The 19,371-nt window shown below is 42.1% G+C and overlaps 1 protein-coding gene across 2 annotated transcripts in view; it reads right to left on the minus strand.

Moving 5' to 3' along the window:
• Nucleotides 1–19,371, minus strand: part of CLMP (CXADR like membrane protein) — a 41,600-nt gene that overhangs the window by 3,168 nt on the left and 19,061 nt on the right. The window contains exons 2-6 of one of the 2 annotated variants that reach the window (XM_069788090.1): nt 11,155–11,259; nt 2,933–3,090; nt 2,028–2,229; nt 1,044–1,211; nt 547–669 (exon numbers count right to left, since the gene is read on the minus strand). In XM_069788090.1, the coding sequence (XP_069644191.1) occupies nt 547–669; nt 1,044–1,211; nt 2,028–2,229; nt 2,933–3,090; nt 11,155–11,259 (756 nt within the window). The remainder of the gene's footprint in view (nt 1–546; nt 670–1,043; nt 1,212–2,027; nt 2,230–2,932; nt 3,091–11,154; nt 11,260–19,371) is intronic. The other variant, XM_009919932.2, reaches the window with a different exon arrangement.

Raw genomic sequence — 19,371 nt, forward strand, 5'->3', positions numbered from 1 at the left:
GGACACTGATTTTAATCTCTGGTGTTCAGGACAGGATTTATTAAATCTAGATTAAAACCAAACTATGTCAAAAGTTGCTTTTTATTCTGCACACCATTTCATGACAAAGTCAGCCTTTCCAGCTGCCTTTAGATAGTTCACTGTCCCAAGTGCGAGAGAATTGGAATTGGAATGATGGAATATCCACACCAAGGTTTTATGCTTGAGAGTGATCTCATGCAATCACTCCACCCAGAAGTACCTCAAAAGCTGGAGACTCTGGAACATCTCACTCAGTTTTTTTCCCCTCATATTTTCATTAGTCATTCTCAAAATCAAAATTTCTAACAGATGAAAACATCTGAGCCCAAATAATGTATTTACCCCTTCTGGTTATACAAAGGACTGCTGTACAAACCGTAAGTGTGATAAATATGGGCTACTTCATGTGATTCAAGTAAGAGAGAGCAAAGGCATGGCACAGAGTTTACCAGTCAAGATGAGACAGCTGTGAAGCAGCACTGCTTTATACAGTGGTGCAAGTACTAGTTATGTGCCGATACTTACGCTGCACTGTCACTTGAACAACACAGCTTTCTTGTCCAGCCTCGTTGGTGGCAATGCATTGGTATAATCCTGTGCTCGTCTGTGTAAGATTCTTCAGTAGGACTTGCCCAGGATTAGAAATGTCTGAAACGGGAGAAACGCCACCAGGATTAATCCAAAAAGACTAAGAAACCTTAACAGCGGATAGGACACAGAAGCATAAATTGAACTTCCAGATCAAATCAGTTCAAGAGCAATCAATGACGCCTCACAAAAGATCATTTATCAGCCTTCAGCAAAACGCTAAACAAACTCTTCACGCGCTTCCTTGTTCAGGGTGGAGCACACCACAAAGTCCAGCTGCAGTAGGGAGAGGTACTGTTATATCGTTGCTATCACTGCCACCAAGTAATCCCCATTTAAAAAGCAGGCACTTGACTCTCAACACGCACGTACGTGTGGGCGGCTATCTGGCTTTGAGCGTGCTGAGAATTCTAAGAGGAAATGACCTGACTTACTGACTCTTGATGTAGGCGGGAGATGTTCAGCTCTCTCGTCTTCCTCATTTATGCGCTGCCATCGGTAGGAGATGGGTGCAGTGCCAGAGGCAGAACGGCACTGCAAGGACAGTTCCTTTCCTTCCAACAGCTCCCCTTCTAGCCAGCATTTGGGCTTGGAAGGTTTTTCTAGAAGAAACAGAAGACAGGTCATGTAAACGCAGCAGATTATTTTCTTGGTGGAAACCCTTTCTTTGGCAAAGTATGTAATTTAAGCAGCTTCCAAGAGCTGCCATCTCTGGAATTCATTAAGGAATTACACCAGTGATGTTTGTTAGGGGACTTTAGCTGCAACTGTGTGCAACTTCATAGTCTAAGAAGTGGAGCTGGCTGGCTCAGACATAGAAATGACACGTTATAATACTCTGGGGCAATTTGCCTCATGGGTACCTGCATCAGGAGCTGTATCACTGTGTTGCTCTTCTAGGTACTATTTAGAGAACATCCTTTCCCTCCCCCTACTTCTCCATTTCTTCCTTCTCCCCACAGCATCCGGCAGGATGACAGTGTACATGGAAAAGTCAACCAATAAACTGAAATCAGGGAAGAGAAATGCTAACCCCGGCAGCTTATTTGTCACCTCCACTGACTTGGATAAGTTTGGGGTCCTGGGACATGAACCCAGAGTCCTCAGCTGGAGATCTGGACAGGGCGATCGCCAACTAAGCTAGAATATCAGTATAGTTTGTGTGATGAGATCATAGAGATAATTTGGAAAGAACAGTTCATATGATTTTGCAGGTCATCATACTTACCTCAAAACAGTTCTTTAGGCTCTTCCTGCGTCCTGGCCTTTGCCAAAAAATGCAAAGGCAGATACGGAACTGGACAGTGAAACCTGATCGTGAAATGTCTTTGTATTTATACCCTGCTGAAATAAATCTCTCTCCAGGAAATGAGTCTAGCAATTTTTTTTTCCTTGGAAGAACAATAAAATGACCTTACCTACAACCTTCAGGGTGATGCGAGCCCATTCGTACTGCCCAGCATTTTTAACCTTACATATGTACTTCCCTGCATCGCTGGACTGCAGTGATATGATTTGTAAGGATGCATCTCCAGCAAGGAAGTTGGATGTGAAGGAAACACGCCCCTTCTGTTCTTCATTCAGGTCATCATAAACACGGCCTCCAGAGTAAGTGATCACCTGAGGAGCAGACAGTCACTGGTCAGCCAGCTGTAAATTTACTTTCACACGGAACAACAAATCAAAGCATTTCCAGGAACTGCAGAGTAAGGTTCTGCATGGTTAAGTGACTTGCCAAGGGTCACGCAGGAAGCCTGTGCCAGGGTAGAAAATTAAACCTGCATTTCAAGTCTGAAACTAATACATAAAACTGTATTTGTGCTAGAGATGTATATTGGAGCATTTATACTAGTGTCAAAATAGACATCAGCTTATGCCACAATATATAAAAGCAGTCCTTAATTTTGGTGGGTTTTGGCTAGGTAATTTAAGCTACTGCAGAGCTGATTTTATAAGTATTAAACTACTATATTTTTACGTGAAACCAAGGTTTCAAAAACTGGGCCTGCAAAATCGAAGGTCATTTTTGAAAACCTGAAGGGCAGTTCTGAAGTTTGTCCAATAATGATTACATAACAGTGTTAGTTTAAAGAAAACTCGATTGTAACACAACCTGTTCCAATACAGCATGCGTGAATATCAAATAAGTTTTACACATTATAAATCTCTCTAAATAAATCAGCTGTTTTCTAAACACTGCTTACTTCATCAGAATAACTTGCAAAGATCATCACAGAAGTCTTTTTAAATCAATGGCTGCTGCTGATGTCAACATAGAAATAAGACAATTTTCTCAGCAGATACTAATTGTGGCTCAACCTACCGCTTTTTGCACTGTTTCGGAAATGTGCAGCAGCCACTCAATATCCAGGCTCCCTTGCTCCAGGAGGCCCAGGCGGTGATGACAGGGCAAAGTCACGTTTTCTTCAGCTACTCTCTTAAATTCAGTCTGAGCCTCAGACAGCCAAACAGAACAGGAAGCTGAAAGACAGATGCCGGTGGTCAGAGGCCAGGATTAAGGATGCATCTCTGCACTGAAAAGCGTTGCTAGCTTAGATTTCCCTGGATTCTTCCTCATTTGCTTCACAGCATCAAAGAAAACCCAACAGCTTGGCTTCCTGGACAGATTGCAGCTGATTAAAAGGGACATCTATACATACGTAGGTAGTTAGTTTCACACTAATATTTAAGCACGAAGAACAGATGGCTTCACACTCCAGGGCTGTCAATACCAAAGTTACACCACATCCTCTATGCACGCAAAATTTCAGATAATCTCCTTGGTTTTGCCTTCACCTTTTACTACCTTAATTCATGAGCAGTATTTCCACCCAGAAGACCTTCAGAACCCATCCCTTTATTCCTGTGTCAGTCCGGCAAGGCTTGGAGTCTCTTTCCTAACGCTAGATGATGTTTGCTGTGTGCATTTCAGCACTGGAAATAAGAGACCAGCCTGGGAACAAGAGGGCTAACCTTAAGAAAGGCACGGTACAAGTAGGCTAGTGAAGTGTCTTTGAATAGCAACGTCAAAAAAAAAAAAAAAATCATAACTTGTCAAAAGGGGTTTGTCAGGATTAAAAAAAAGGGGGGGGGACAAGACGAAATTGCCAAGCTGAACCACTAGAGGGAAGCAGAGCCTTTTAAATGTTACCAGTAAAACCCCAAACGCATGTTAACTGCCTAAAACCTGGTCCAGGAGACGGTGCGCCGCAGAGAAACACGATGTTCAACCAGCACTGCGTTAGTCACTGCGAAACTCGCAATTTCTTTCCGAGTTTCTTTCTATACTGCATCCTTACTAAAACTGAACAAAATCAGGGGTAGGTTCTTGGCTTTGCCCATCTCTAACTTTTGATAACACGTGGACTCACCATGGTTAAGTTCAAACTCAATTAAAATTGACCCAAAAGATTAGAGGTGTGGAAAATTACAGGCACTTAGATCAGGGACACCCCCAGGTCTGCTATGACACCAAATAAAAAATTTTCCAACCAAGTTTCCATGGGGATTTCTGGGGCACAAATACCATCTGCCTTTTGCGTATGAATCTTCAGAGCGCAGTTGGGTTGTTCTTAAGTTTTTCTGTGCAAGAAGAGAGCCTAAAACTGGTTTGGTTTTGCCCTCTCTGAAGTGAGATGAAATGTCTTGCTTCTTGGACTAATTACCGTGAAACCGATGAAAACCAGGAGAGTTGGCAGCACCAGGGAGTCACATGTGTGATTGAACACACAATCCTGTGATTACATAGCAAGATTAGTGGCAAGAGCATAAGCAGCTCTAGTTACATAGGTTGAATGTGTTCCTATACTTGTATTTAAACAGTGGATCTTAAACCTTCCCTTTACCTTTAAATGAAGAAAAAAACCCCAAAACCAGGAAAAATTAAGTCCAACATGGCTCTTCCTCAGCTTTTTCTGTTGCTTCAGGACCAACTCTGGTTTTAGAAAATTCATTCTGCTCCTGCTCCCATTCTCAGATCTGCCTCTGAGTTGTTAGCATGACCATCCCTCAGCTCCTGAGCTTCTGATATTTAATCGATACTTGCCAAGCAATTCTATGAAAGGTATCATCTACTATGTGCACGCACATATACAAAACACTTGGAATTTTAAGACAGGTGAAGTCTTGCAAAGGATTAAGCTCTCCTCCCCTGCACAGATCTCTGCATGAACTGATGAGAGTAAAAGCTCCTTTTCAGCCACATTAGCTGTTTTCTTTAAACGGAAAAGTAATCCAGCTTATCACTGGATGCACTAGTCTCAAAGCTCCATCTGCCAAATACAATTATACATTCTGCCTAAGATGAATGCCTGCTTTCTCCTACAGCCCACATTGCTGCGGGCTGCCTTCATTAACACACCGACGCTCACTAAATGAGTGATCAATAAGTTTAATCTAAGCACCATGCTAGTAAGCATTCACATAACATTTGCAACATTTTCAAAGTCCTGTGCCAGCAGAGCACTGAGGTTTTGTGCACACCTCACAGGGTATTCTACATTTTCAAATGTAGTTTTACATTAAAAGCCTTGACCAGGATTATAAATCCCTTTTGAGGGATTCTAACAAGCATCATTTTCATTCCTCTCTGGCTTGGACAGACTGTTTTTAGGAGACTTGTTCTGGTTCTTGTTGCCCCTAGCAAACATGGTCTGGATTTGAGAAAGAGCCCTGTGCTCATCTTCTAAATGGGAGTAAGATCAGGGAGACATCCAGCGAGATGGTGACTGCAAGTTTCTAAAGCACACTTTGTTTTTTCAAAGGTACACACAATCAGAGATAATTTGGAGCTGATTCACCACTGAACTGATAACCAGATTGTTGTGCACATTTCCTACTTTTTCATGACATGTCAGTCTTACTAAGAAAAAAAACCCCAACCAACCAACCAACCAAAAAACCCCAAAACTTGCCCCTTTAGTCCTTATTAGTTCTTTAATAATGCCACAAACTCACAAGGAAGCCTGTAAGTTTTGCAGGTGTTCTAGACAAGACCCTCACTTTATTTTCTTTCCAGTCGTTTATACCTGTACAGAGTCAAAAGGAAGCTCAAAACACAGCTTCATAAAAATACCCAAGATAGGGTGCCAGTTATGGAAATTATGCAAGAAAAATCCAAAGAAAAGTGAACAAATCTCATGCCTTGCAACAGTTTGGGTAGGGTCTCACTGTAGCAAGCAGAGATTAAATGGAAATTTACCTTTAGATACGTGCTAGAATTTACAGTATATGCCTCAGAAAGAAAAAGGAACTAGAAAATAATATCCAAGTCCCCTCTAGGTTACTTTATTATCTGACAAAGAATAAATGCTGTCTGAAGTTCTCTTGCATTTGTGTAGATGACACCTACAAAGAACAGGTCAAAGAAATGAGATTTTGCTCACAGTGCTTTTACCACCACCAGCCCCACCAGTTTAAGTTTCATTTAAACGAGTACTAAAGCAGAGTGTCTGCTTACGGACAAGCCCCTACAGCGGCAAACACCTCCGTATACCGGCCAGGGGACACATTGGCTAGATTGCAAAAGCAGCTTGGTCCTGGCATGGGCTTCTGCTCTGCTAGATGGGGTGGCCCAACTGGCTCCATCCCTTTCCCCCTTCAAGAGCTTCGCAGCCACACGAGGGCAGAGCCTGCTCAGAGCAACGCCTTAAGGGCTGGCTCCAGCAGACAACAGATTAAGACAATAGATGGTTTTCGCAGAAGTCGGATCCAAGATATTTGCGGGCTCCGCAGTTCTTAGCCCCCAAAAACCTCTTCCCCTTCCACATCCCCTGTGCGGGCGGCTCTTTGTGCTGCAAAGAGCAATTCGGGAATTGCTTCTTTCAGCTTTACTCGGCCTATGTCCCATGACTTCAGAAGGAGGTTGGTTTGTTTTTCCTGCGGAGCAGGAATCCTAAGCTTATTGCAACTGCAGCATTTTGAAAGCATTGGCCGTGGGCCTGAAAAAAGAGTCTTGGGTGCAGCGCCAGGCTTGCTGACACACCACAGGCAATGCAATGCTCTGTACTTGGCGGGGAGGAGACCACCGTAATATTTAAACATTTGCTCTATTGTTCAGAGGACAATAACTCACCCAACACCCTGCAGACAGTGGAAAAAAGATTATTGCCTTTGATCCCTCACTCATGTTTTAAATATCCAAGAAATACAGAACAACAAATACTTTAAACAATACCGAAGCTAGCGCACCTAAACAGACAGTACCTAAACAGCACAAGCATGATGTACTAGGGGAAGGGTGCAGACTGAGCCAGGGCACACAAAGGATTCCGAGCCCTTTCAATAACAGGCCATCCTGCCTTGCCTGCATAACAGATTTTAAAGAAAAAATTGTGGACAATATCCTGCATCTTTCTCGTGCAAAGATGCCAGCCAATGTATTTCCTAGAACCCATTTCAACATTTTTAATGGACTACTGATTTTGAGGGTTTGAATTTCAGAAAAGTCAGCCCTTTTAAATGGATGTAGAGGGAAGGAACCATCTCCTAGGCAATGCAGCCAAGTGCCGAGCAAATTGGGCCTGTGTATTTGGTCTTATCACAGATTATGACCGTCCACAATAGTGTTTTTCTTGTCTGAATCCTTAACATGATCACATATGCTTTCATATCCATGCCATTATGAAGCACAGTTTATTCTCATGCCCATTCAATAACAAGTATACGTATATACACAAATGCATATATATACCAACAACATCAAATATACATAAACATACAAGCAGAATCAAAGTGAAAATAAATGTTTTGCTGACATTTTTATTTGTAGGCAAATTCATGTGCTAAAAGCTAAAGAGCTTCCAGATTTAAATCTTTCATTAGGTTCAGAAGAAGGTTTGAATTAGGGAGCAATGCTAAATATAGGTTATACTTTTTTTAAAAAAGCAGTAAGTTGTGCTATATCACTGCACTGCTGGAATTAGGAGGAACAGCCCAGAAAAGATTCAGAGAATTGAGATACAAGAAATCCATAATGATGCTTTGTAAACTTGGCCCAAACCATACCTACACCAAGTTCATTTAAGATATGAATATCCAAAATGGGTCTTGAAAAATTTCAGTTGCTCCAAGAACATTTTTGAAGTTTATTTTTCAGCTACACTTTTTATAATTTTTATTTTGGCTTTTTACCAAAGACAACATTTGCAATAGGCTATTCCAAGACGTTCATGTCCAAGGAGAAGCAGAAATGCAACGTATAGTTTTCCTGCAACTCGGGACATCCTGTACTAGCACCTGACTGAGGAAAGGGACTCAGAAGCAAATGGCTCAAACCTGCTGCTGAGGAAAAAAAAACCTTCTTCAATACCAACAGCAAAAGCAGGAAGTCCAATAGTATCTACACACAGAGTTTATAACACTGCCTGGACAATTTCCATTTCACCTGTGATAGGTGCTCTGTCTGCTTTTGTTCATTAATATCAAAAAGTTTCCTGGATGAAAGTGTGACACGAACGGTGAATGGCTACTGTTGTCAAGGCACATCACATTCTTTCTGAAAGAACAGTCCCCTACAGACAAGTTCTCAAGTGTAACCAGTAATTTTGTGGTCTGATTTTGAGTCCTTCTTGGGATACTCTTGAACATTATTTTCACATCTGTGTGATTCCACTATTTGAAAATGGGGTCCTTCCGAGAAGGAAGTTTTTGTCCTGTAGTCCTCCGAGTAACTCACACGTTCTTCTCAAAATCCAGGTAGGCTGTTGGAAAAAAACCACCTCAGTGCATCCAACAGTTCCATGCTATAGCTGGTCTCAGCTAGATCTGCAGGCTGAACTGCTTGTGTAAGCACTTCATTTTAGTCAAAATGATCCAAATTAGCAAAAACTTTCTACTTAAACATTTTAAATTAGTCCAAAGAGAATAAATATCCAGAGAATTATTCAGGCTTGTAGTGTTCCTCTAGCTGAATAATCCTGCACATTTGACTCACTCTTGTGCTAAAAACATTTATCCCACTCAAGAAAGTATTTGAAAACAAAGTATGTCTAAATTAGATACATACAGAAATAATGTTTGACAGTTAAGAAACAAAAAGCACAAGACAGCCTGCCATGTTGCAACTTTGAACCACTCCTCCATGCCAGGAATTTAAGATGTTTCACATCTGTTAGAGTTTGATCTTGCTACAGTCTTGTAGGAAATTATTTACTAGGCTTCTTTATGGAAAAGCAAAAGCCTGCCCCCACTCTGTTCAGTCATAACGAGCAAAATCTAAGCATTTTGCAATAAGCAAATTTAGAATTTTACATGCTTAAATAGGAGGCTGACAACTACTTCTATGGCCAAAGAATTACATCTTGCGTAAAACTTTCAGAGATGCTTGAGTGACTTGAAAGCTCAAATCAGCTAAGTGCTAAAGACACTATAGACACTAATTCTACAGTTAAGCATTTAAGTCTCAGCAAGCCTTAAAATTAAGGTCTCTATTGAGAAACCAAACACTTCCCCCCCCACTATTACTGTTCAGTAACGATGACAGACACATGCACATTAAGGCTTTTATCTCCCCTTTGACTCTTTTCCCCACTTCTGCTGTGGATAAACCAAGAAAGATGGAAGATACCTATGTTGGTTTGTTCCAGAGCTGTAAGGAGAACCCACAAGGTCAGCACCCCCTGCTCACCCTCAGACCACACTAGCCCTAACAGTTAGTTACCCTGACAGCATTTTAGGCCAAAAGAAATATAAAGTGGTGTCTTCTTACAGACAGCTATTTTGCATTCTTTGCACAAGGGAGGAGAAGCTGGGGGAAGCCAAACTCTCCTAAGGATAATTAACTCAGCCAAGGCTGTGCTCTGGGACATCTGCTTTCTGTATTCCTTGGCTGGCAGAGACATAAAGGCCAAAGGTCGCCTTCTCCCGAGAGCTCGAGTGCTCCAAGTGACCAAGACCTGGCCCCCAGTGCATGCTGCCTGCAGCCTGCTCCCCTCTGCCTCCCTTTGATTTCAGGAATTTGGTTATGAAGCAAAAGCATCTCAAATAAGAAAAATGTGAGCTAACAGTCAGCTCCCACTGGAACAGGCTCACTGTGTTAAAATAAAGAGGTCAGCCTATCCCCATCCATATCCTCATAGCATTGCAGAGGTTCTCTGTAATTGGAACCACATGTGCTTGGGGCTGAGGTTTGAGGAGGCTGTTAAAACGGAAAGCGAAGAGGAGGAGTCCTGCACATTGCTGAGTTTCCAAGGGGTGACGTGAAGCATTTGGAATTGAAACCGCCGAGGAGCTAGGAATGCCCAAGAAGAACAGAAAATGCAACACTTCACAAAGCAAAGCCTCTGATTTTTAGAAATTTGCAACAACTAAGAGTGCGGGAGGGACCTAGAATATGGCTGGTGATACACAGGCTCCTACCAACAGAAATATCACCAGCTGTGGAAGCACGGGCAGGAGTTGGCCACCAATACTTCCCTGGGCAGTCTTGGATGAGGGGGAAGTGGCGTAGCTGTTACCAGCATAGTGGCAGTGCACATGATGTGCATTCTAAATGCACTACGTCTTCATGCTGGCCCTAGGCACGAATGAGGTGGTTCTCCCAGTGCGGGTCTGGGTCTCACAAATGGTCCCAGCAGCAAGGATGCAATATTCCCTGGGGAAAACTCAGGGTTTCTCTAGTAGATTAAAGACAGACGAGAGACTGATCCTGCGGTATGCGGTAGCCACACGCAATCTAAGGATCCTACCTATACATTCCTAGAATCAAGAGGTAAAATTCTGTCCCTGAAAACGCCAGCAAGAAGTTTGTCTTCAGCACCACCACACACAATTGAATCCAAAGCCTGGAGACACTTTGGAATATTGGAAAAACATTGAAGCTTTCCATTAGCTGAGGATCTTCACAGGCAGCCAGCAGCTATGTATGTACTGTGGCTGTCCTTTTCCTCATAGCATTTTAAAATCAAGTGCAAGCAGGAGATTCTGGGTTTACATCCCTGGAGACCAGAGAACAGAAAACAAGGCATCAGAACTGCATCTTACTATTTAATGGTTCACAGAGCCTTTGTACAGAGGAATGTGTGAAGTCCCTTAGCCTTTAGTCCAGGCAATTTTATCAGTAAAGTGGTCCAGGTGTCTTCTGTTTACAGTAACACAGCTCAGCTAAGCCTTTCAGTAATGCAGCTGGTGATTTCAAGCTGTGTGGACTAGATCTGTACAGAGAGCTTGTCAGTACATCTCACAGATTCCTTGGGGGCTGAAGCACCTATGGCTGTCTGATATTCCCTTTCTCTGCAAGAACCTCTGGGCTGCTTCATGTACCTTACAAAGCTTTGCATTGAGGCAAGCAAGAGAACAAAGACATTCCACCCCTAAATATCAGAAATTTCACTCCTTTTGCCTGGTTTCAAGTGAGGCTTGAAAGTATGGGAAGAAAAATGGTTTCAGTGATAATTTCCAGGGTGCCTTCTGTCTGAGAAGTATGCTTAGGCCTCAGTCTTTCAGTGAGCCTATTGTTGCTGTCAGTTCACGGACATAAAAATGAAGGCGCACAGAAATGAAGTTATCTGCCCAAGGCAGACACCAAGCAGAATCCAGAATACAAACCCAAAGAGACAGCAACAAAACTGTTTTCAAAATAGTATTTGTCCGTTGGATCTTTCTTCACCAATTTCAAAGTCCAAGGAGTAGGTTGCATCAGCTGAGGTAACTCTGAAAATCGGGTAGAGAAGAAGATACTTGAGAGGTTGATAAAGATTCCCAATAAAACCATTCTTATACTGAGGATTCCCTCTCCTTTTTTTCTCCTCAGCATCAGAGTGTAAGATGTTAACCAGGAAGTACTGAACTGATCATGTTTTTCTGCTGCTTTTTGTCATAGAAATTCCACTTGTTTTAAGCTTGCCAAAAAAGGTACCAAGAAACCCAGAAGATACTCAAAAGTAAACTTCATCTTTACTTTCACCTTTCTGCATCCTTCTCTCACAGAGATTTTCAATAAAGTTTGATGTGGTTTTAAGGTACAAGCTTCAGTCCCTGTTTAGCACATCCCTGTTACCTCAGCAAGATGTTCAGTTGCATACTCATAATTGCACATAACAGTATAACATCTCACTTGTCCACTACAAGCCCTATTAATATGATACAAAACAAATGCCTAATGTATTAGCACTCTGTCACTTTTCATAATCTCATATTCACTCAATCTCAAATCCTCAGCTACAGCCTACCCTAGGGCAGAAAATGAACAGCAGCGGCAGCTCCTCCCCATCACGCCCATAAGTCTTGTGAACAACATACATTAAACTCCGCAGCACTTCTGAGATGAATACACGGTGCAGTCTTCTGGTCTGAGCACAGGACCAGGAACAACAGCAGCTTAACTCTGTAAATGTTACAGATACTGTCTAGCCAGCTGTCTGCAGCCACTATTTCTCACCAATGCTATAGTAGTTAGGATCAATTACTTGATATTTACTAAACCCATCAGAGGTTGAAAAATTAAAGAAACCTCATTCTCTTAATCCTCATCCTTGCACTGACTTCAGTATAAACTGGAAGGAAGAAAAAAGGAGGAACGGGTTCTGAATTTTCTTATCACTATGATTCAACTCCCTCCCTGCGTCTTTCCTAGAGTTTGGCACAACAGCATACCAGCTGCAAGCAGACTCTGAGAACAGATACATCTTTTCTCTTGTTTTTTCCACTGTTACCAGGAGTTATGGCATCTGGACATGTACACTAAGGTCTTGGACAAGTAGAGGCGGAGCTCTGTAAATCTCACTTTCTGAATCAGAGCTACAAATTGAGCAAGTGAGGATTACCAAGGAATGCAAGCCCCAATGTAAACGCTGGAAGAGACACCCACCAACTGCATTTTAGGAAGCTGGCATCATGTACACAACTCACTAAATCTCTGCATGCTGAATATTAGTTTGCATCGTACTGAAGAAAGTCTGATCTTGCATATGGTGAAGCCCTGTGCTCAAAATGATCCCGAGCTTCTTCCCAGTAACATTTATAAACCAAAGACTAGGCTGAATACTATACTCGTGAGAACTTGCATTGACTTTAAAAGAGACAAGCATAATTTGGAAGGCATTCTCCCTTCAGAAGGACAGCTTTCCAAAGTGGAGCACAACAGCTATTTTAACTGACAGCAACACTACACAGCTGCTGCAAGTGATTCTGAAGTTAAGAAAAGGACTGAAAAGTCAGACACAGGAAATGAGGAAATGTTATTTAACACAAATTATGATAGATTCCTGCACATATTTTTTTTCAGTGACTGTCGGGAGTACAGCTGAACCTAAGGCATTCTCATGCACTGACAATAGCCAGAGACAGCGAAGTCCGATGAGGATTCCACTACCCACAGGATTGCAGTGTGTGAGCTAAGGGCCAAATTCCAACTTCTGGATCCATTCCACTTAACAGCCTACAATCCTAAAAAGGACATTACTATACAATAAAGTTATATTAATCAAGTTGGTTAAGTGCAGCAACAAAGCTGCACCCTAAGAAACAATATAAGAAAATGAAAAGTTACTCTTTTTTTTTTGCTTCTGTGAAAGTTTTGGACCATTTAAAAGCATGTGGAAAGGCGTATTGTTTATTTGTTTTCAGCTGTCTACTTATTTACTTAAACCTTTGTTGTTTCTTTTTTATCTAATCTTAGTGTAGATTTATCAAGACCGTAGTCTTTAAAAGTTCAAAGCATGAATTCAGTTACCATGTTACTTGGTAACATTCAGTTACTTGGAAAAGGCATAAGGACTAAAAGACAAAGCAGATCTATTTCACTTCCCTCAGAAATGGAAGCACGCTTAACATACTGACTTTGCAAATCCAATTTTAACTGGCTTTCAAACATGCAGGTGGAAAGACTAAAACAAAGCTTCGGTATTATTTGAGCTAAATAAAACCTGCAAACTGTTGGGGGGACAACAGGGAGGGATACTATTCCAGAGTTCAACATCTCAGAATCTATCAGAGCTTAACCACACTGAACTATTTCATTTCTAATGGGCATATCAAACGAACTGTCTCTGCAATAGGAATGAGATTGGCAGGGAAGCAATTTTCTTCTCTGCTCACCTTTGGGCTCCAATGCCAGCAGCCAAAATGCATATTATATATATTTTGCATGTTTGCAAATACCAAGGGCTCTGCAAAGCAACAAAATGTGCAGAAGCCTAGGGCCATTGCTAGGGGAGGCCCTGAATGAGAACATGCAAGCATCATGCCTGCCAAATATTCCTGTGACCTTTGCTCAAAAGAGCAATCTAGTTTTCCTCTGGCACATGTCCCTTCCCTAAAGTAAGGGATGCCCCAAGTAAGACTGGAGAGGCAGAGCCCTTTGTAAAACCAAGCATTGGGTATTGGTATTCTGAGAGAAAAAAAGCCCTGTCTGAGAGCTACAGTACATCATCGAGCTCCGGTGAGCAAGCACAATGTTTCCAAGATGCTGAACAGGAAGAGGGGTTTGGAGGGGGAGGAGGGTAAAAACGGGATTCAGGCAACAGTTGAACAAATCTGCTAATTGGATGTGAAAAGGTCAGACATCTTATCAACATACATGCTGTAAAGGTCAGGTGAAGTATACAGAAGTAAGCCTAGGAGGAATGGGTAGCACACACAACCAGCTCCGCCACTGGGACTCTAAATTTTCACCCTCCTGATTTTTAGTTTATCTAAGAGCTCTGACCAACTTAAAAGCATCACTGAACTTTACCTGTGTTCTTATTCAGAGGGGTCCCTACCACAACTTGACAAACTGATCTCCTCAACATCAAGAAGCATTTCTATCAACAGCCCTGGCTTATCATAAAGCAGATGTTGAAGAAATCTTGAAGTGTTGGAGAAAAGGCTAGTCTTTGAAAACAAAAAGTAGACTATACTACATTTTTCCTATCCTGTGAACAACCGTGTTTTGGATTGTTGTGATCAAAATGTGCATGCATTGTCTTTCAGAGTCACTTTAAAAACTGCTGTTGAGGACAACAAACAATATCTGTAGCAGCTACCATAAACTCCTGATGTCTCAGTTTCATCAGAACTGCTTCAGAACCACAGGATAGTGGAGGTCAGAAGGGACCTTCAGAGATCATCTGGTCCAATGCCCTGCTCCAAGCAGACACTACAGTCCCTTAAACATCTTTGTGGCCCTTCGCTGGACTCGCTCCAGTATATTTGTCTCATATTGGGGAGCCTAAAACCAGGCATGGTGCTTCATATATGATCTCATCAGTGCTGAGTAGAGATGAAGGATCACGTCCCTTGACCTGCTACCTATACTCTTCCTAATGCAGCCCAGGATGTTGTTGGCCACCTTTGTTACAAGGGCACATTGCTAACTCACATTCACCTTGTTGTCCCACAGAACCCCAGGTATTTTATCTGCAAAGGGGAAAGGATATAAGCTACAGGATACAGGACTCCAGAGCTAGTTCAGGAATACAAGCGTTCCATGGAAACAAGGATCTCAGTGGTTCTATACGGTCTGATGAGAAGTGATGGAGGAAAAAATTTCTACTGAATGATTCGAGAGACTTGGTAGAGGGGGGAGTTCCCAGGAAATTCATCTAAAGTTCCTGGTAGGAAAGCTCAAGCTAGAAAAGGACCTAAAGCCCTGATGCATAAGTATGGTCTCCTGGACAAGCTGCAGCTTTTCTGTACCTCAATTCTGTCCTTTTCAATTTGTGTAAGAAAACCTGCATGCCTCAGGGATGCATATGTAAAGCTTACAGAGGGAACAACAAAATTATAGAAAAATCAGAGCCAGACTTCTCAGAGGTGCACAATGAGTGGATGAGAGACAATAGACAAGTTCTAAAAAGGGGAATTCTGGTCAGATACTAGGAAAAAAAATTCACTATGAGAACAGTCAACCACTGGAACAGGGGGTCACAGATTGTGGAATCAGCATCCTTGGAGCTATTCAAAACTGGACTGGCTGAAAACCTGATCACCCTGATATAAGCTGACCCTACTTTGAGCCAAAGACCTCCAGAAATCCCTTCCAATTTATGCTATTCTGTGACAAGCTCTAAGTCTTACAGCAGGTCAAGGAGAGACCCATGAGACTCAAGTCCCACTCCCTAAGCCTTAGGCCTTCCTGCTTCCCTGCAACTTTTAGACTGCCCAGAAAAAAGCATGCAATGCTCCTCTCCCACTGCCTTCGCTACAGAGAAGTTCCTAAGTGCCACAGTTTGGTTTCAGCCACCATGACACAAACTGTGTACACAGCTGCTAGATCAGGGTGGTGGGGTCTTCAATGATTAAGTTCATTGTAATGTCTGGCAGCCATCTGTCAGCCACATTTACAGTAAACCCCAGCCCTCCTAGCATGTGTGGTCTGTGGGGATAACTGAGCACATAATTTATTTGATGAATTCAACCTTTTACTGCTGAGAGTATCTGTGAGCAGGTCACAGCTGTCTCCAGTTTCCCTCCAGTACCAGCTTTTTTTATTTTTCTCTCCGCATGATGGAAAAACCAATCTGTTATAACTGACCAGATACATCACCTGATATTGTTTCTTGATTGCCTGGATTTGTAAGTAAAGACATATATATTTAACATTGAGTTTTCCCCAATATTTACTTGGGCAATACTGAAATTTATTTCAAAGTGCCAGAAAAATAACTAAATCATTAATTGACTACAGAAAGTGGCAAAGCAAATGTGCTAAGGTAAAACCTTAATATTTGCACAAATGCTCTGATTTGGGGAATTGGATATCTGGGGAGCTCAAACACTGCAGTTTGCTTCCTTTGTCTCCATATCTTATTGGTCATCCTGGAAATGCATATAAACTCAGGTTTGCAGGGAGGTACCCTCTCTGAAAAAGCCACAAAATATGCTTTCCTGCAAGTGGAAATCAGCTTTTTATATTATTGCAATTCAGTGTTCCAACGGGTTAATTTTGTCTTCAAAAATTCCCAGTGTTCCCAAGCCAGAATTGCCACAAAAAGCCGCCAAAATATTTTGCTAGTCTCTGCAGTACTCATGGGTTTTTGCTGGTTTGGCTTCTCTAGGAAAATCCATTTTCTTTAATAGGAGCTGACGCAGCTTCTCCCCCCCCCTGCTTTAAGAAGGGATTTTCAGTCAGAAGAAAGACTAGACAAAACCCACCATCTAAACTGAGCCCTCTGATCTTTGTCTCCCAAGCTGCTGTTCACTGTCATACCCTTCACTGAGGGCATGCACAGCTGCAGGTTTTCAGCACTTCTGCAAACCAGCCATCAAAAAATCTCTACCATAACTTGTTTGTACTTGTATATCCAGAAATTTTGGATGCTCAAGCCTATCTATTACACTTCAGGGACCTGGATATCACCAAAGAGAAATAGAAAAGTGCAAAGAAAAGGAAATAATATATTCAATGAAGCTTGTCACTTATTTACTTTTTTTAAACCTTACAGACTTCATCCAGTGGTAGTCAATTAAATAGTTTTGTATTGCATAAGCAAAAACATCCTTAACATTACCTTTCCCTACTGGTGCACCACAATGTGACTTGTGCACATTGTACAATGAAAAGGACAAAATCATGACTCTCCCATTGACCCTCCCACGCCAAGGTCTCGGTGTTCTTTTCACAGCCCCTTAGTGAAGGGCCTAACTATCATTGTTTTCAGTTTGCAAAGGAAAAAGCAGATATTGAAGGTTCAGTTTGCCCATGGATAACTAGGGACGCAGCAAGACTGACCGAGATCACAAGGAAACAGTGGCAGAGTTGGAAATAAGATCTACAATTCACAAAGTCCATCCAAATCAAGCTACACACTGGATACACCTCTTGACTGGCTGCTTGCAGAAGGCAGGAGTTCTCAGTGCCCCTAATCACCAGCCCAAGCTTTAACTCCAGCTAAATTAACTTATAGCACAGTCCTTTTGCTTCTTACAAAAGTTAAGTTACATTCAATCTCATGCAAGTTACCACTCTGTGCCAGGAAGAGGCCATGGAAAAAGGCTGTATGCCCACTGTGCTTACACTCACAAAGACTGGCACCCTATACAGACTGGGGTGTGGGGTGGTGTGTGTGGAAATCAGCTCATGTCAGCTCATTACTTCTAGTTTCCAAATAGGACAGAAAGTGAAGCCAGCACAGAGCTCAAGCTGCAAGGAGGTAGCTGGCTTCTTGCCCAATACATCAGTTCATTTTTCTGAGGCCCCTTCAAGCTTCACATTGCTAAAAAAGGAAGCTGGAAAATGTTATACTGGAAACAAGAAATGCTGCATCTCTCCCTCTCACTCCCTGCCTGGAGGGAACATCTCTAGGTAAGCTTTGGCCACCCAAAGGAAGAAGAGCAGGCTGCTATGATTTCACCTGATCGTTGCTTCACAAAGTAAGCATGGGAATAGTGACCAGCCATCGGCCATTTCTGACGCCCATCATATTCCTGGCAGCTGCTAAAGAACTTGGCTGTAAAATGCAGGTGTCAGGTTATACCACATCCCCTCCAGCTCTTTGAGAAACTCCAGGTCCTGAAGAAAAACAGTCAGCTTTTTCACTTAGTGCTGGTGCCACATGAACAGATCTGGCAACTGACAGCGTTTCCTTCTGAACCTTGCACAATTGTTACAAAACCTAAATATTTTCCCATTATGACTAAAGATGGCAACAATAAAATCCCTATTCACTGCAAGAGCCAGGTTTTCTTGCAAGGCTGCTTCTGCCTGGAACTGCCATCGCAGAGGGAACAAACACTCCAGAACAACTCCATCAGCTCTGCTGCAAACATCTCAGTGGTCCCTTTCATCTTCAACCTTCGTTGCTGATTAGGAAACCAATGTCACCAGTACTGTGTTGATTTTCAGAATCTGACACTACTTCACTGGATGGAAGATAAGCCAGCCATTTCACCCCAAGCTACGAAGCAGTGAATTCGAAAACCCCTTCTCCTTTCCAAACCAGCATCCCCTCCCTCCACGACACCTCCCTGCACGAGGTTTTGGGACCAGTGGTGGTGGAAGGCAGTTACGCAAGTGCTGCAGGAACTGAGGGGGAGAACGAATGTCAAAACTTGCTGAAACATGAACCCGGGAGCCTTGTGGATTCAGTCTCTAACATCCATCAAACATGATTAATTTTAATGTCAAAACATTTTAATGTCAATTACTTTTAATGTCACTGCTTCTTATTTACTAGTGCAACCGCATTTTAGAGCTGATAAGAGATTCCCCCAAAGAACTTTTAAGATCAAATAAATAAACAATCAAAAATAAATGTGACAAACACAAGCAGCAGCCTGGTGCCTCCCTGCCATTGTAAGGCTCTTGATGTGGTGAATCTGACTATTTCAAAGGCTGAGGCAGTTGAGAAATAGAGCATCTGAGGCTTTCATGTTTAGGGCCAAATTACTACTTAGTAAAAATTCGCTTCTACTCCTTTTTTCTTCCTGACTACATAATTTGGCTAATTGAAGATGTCTGTTAGACATGTGGCTTGATATTATTTACATTAGGCTAAGCCCTCAGACAAGGATATATTTTATTTAGATGCTGCATAGAGTAGAGAATAACAAAGACAGTCGTGATTCTGGGTATCTTAAAATTTGTGTATAAAAGAAGAGACAACAGGGAAGTTGAGACTGATGAGGAAACTCATAGAACTGGACTTGAGACTTAAGATCTTTAGGTTGTCAAGTGGCTGGGGAAAAACTGGACAGCTCAAGACTTTTTTTTGCACAAGGATGTTAACTCCTCACATAATTTCAAACCCATTCAAATGTTGCAAATTTAAAAGCCTGTACTTTGATTCAGATTCCTCTGGTTTTATATGCTCTTTGGCAGACACTGAGAAGCAGCAGATAGAT

Source organism: Haliaeetus albicilla, chromosome 7 (assembly GCF_947461875.1).
Source record: "Haliaeetus albicilla chromosome 7, bHalAlb1.1, whole genome shotgun sequence".
Taxonomy (NCBI): Eukaryota; Metazoa; Chordata; class Aves; order Accipitriformes; family Accipitridae; genus Haliaeetus; species Haliaeetus albicilla.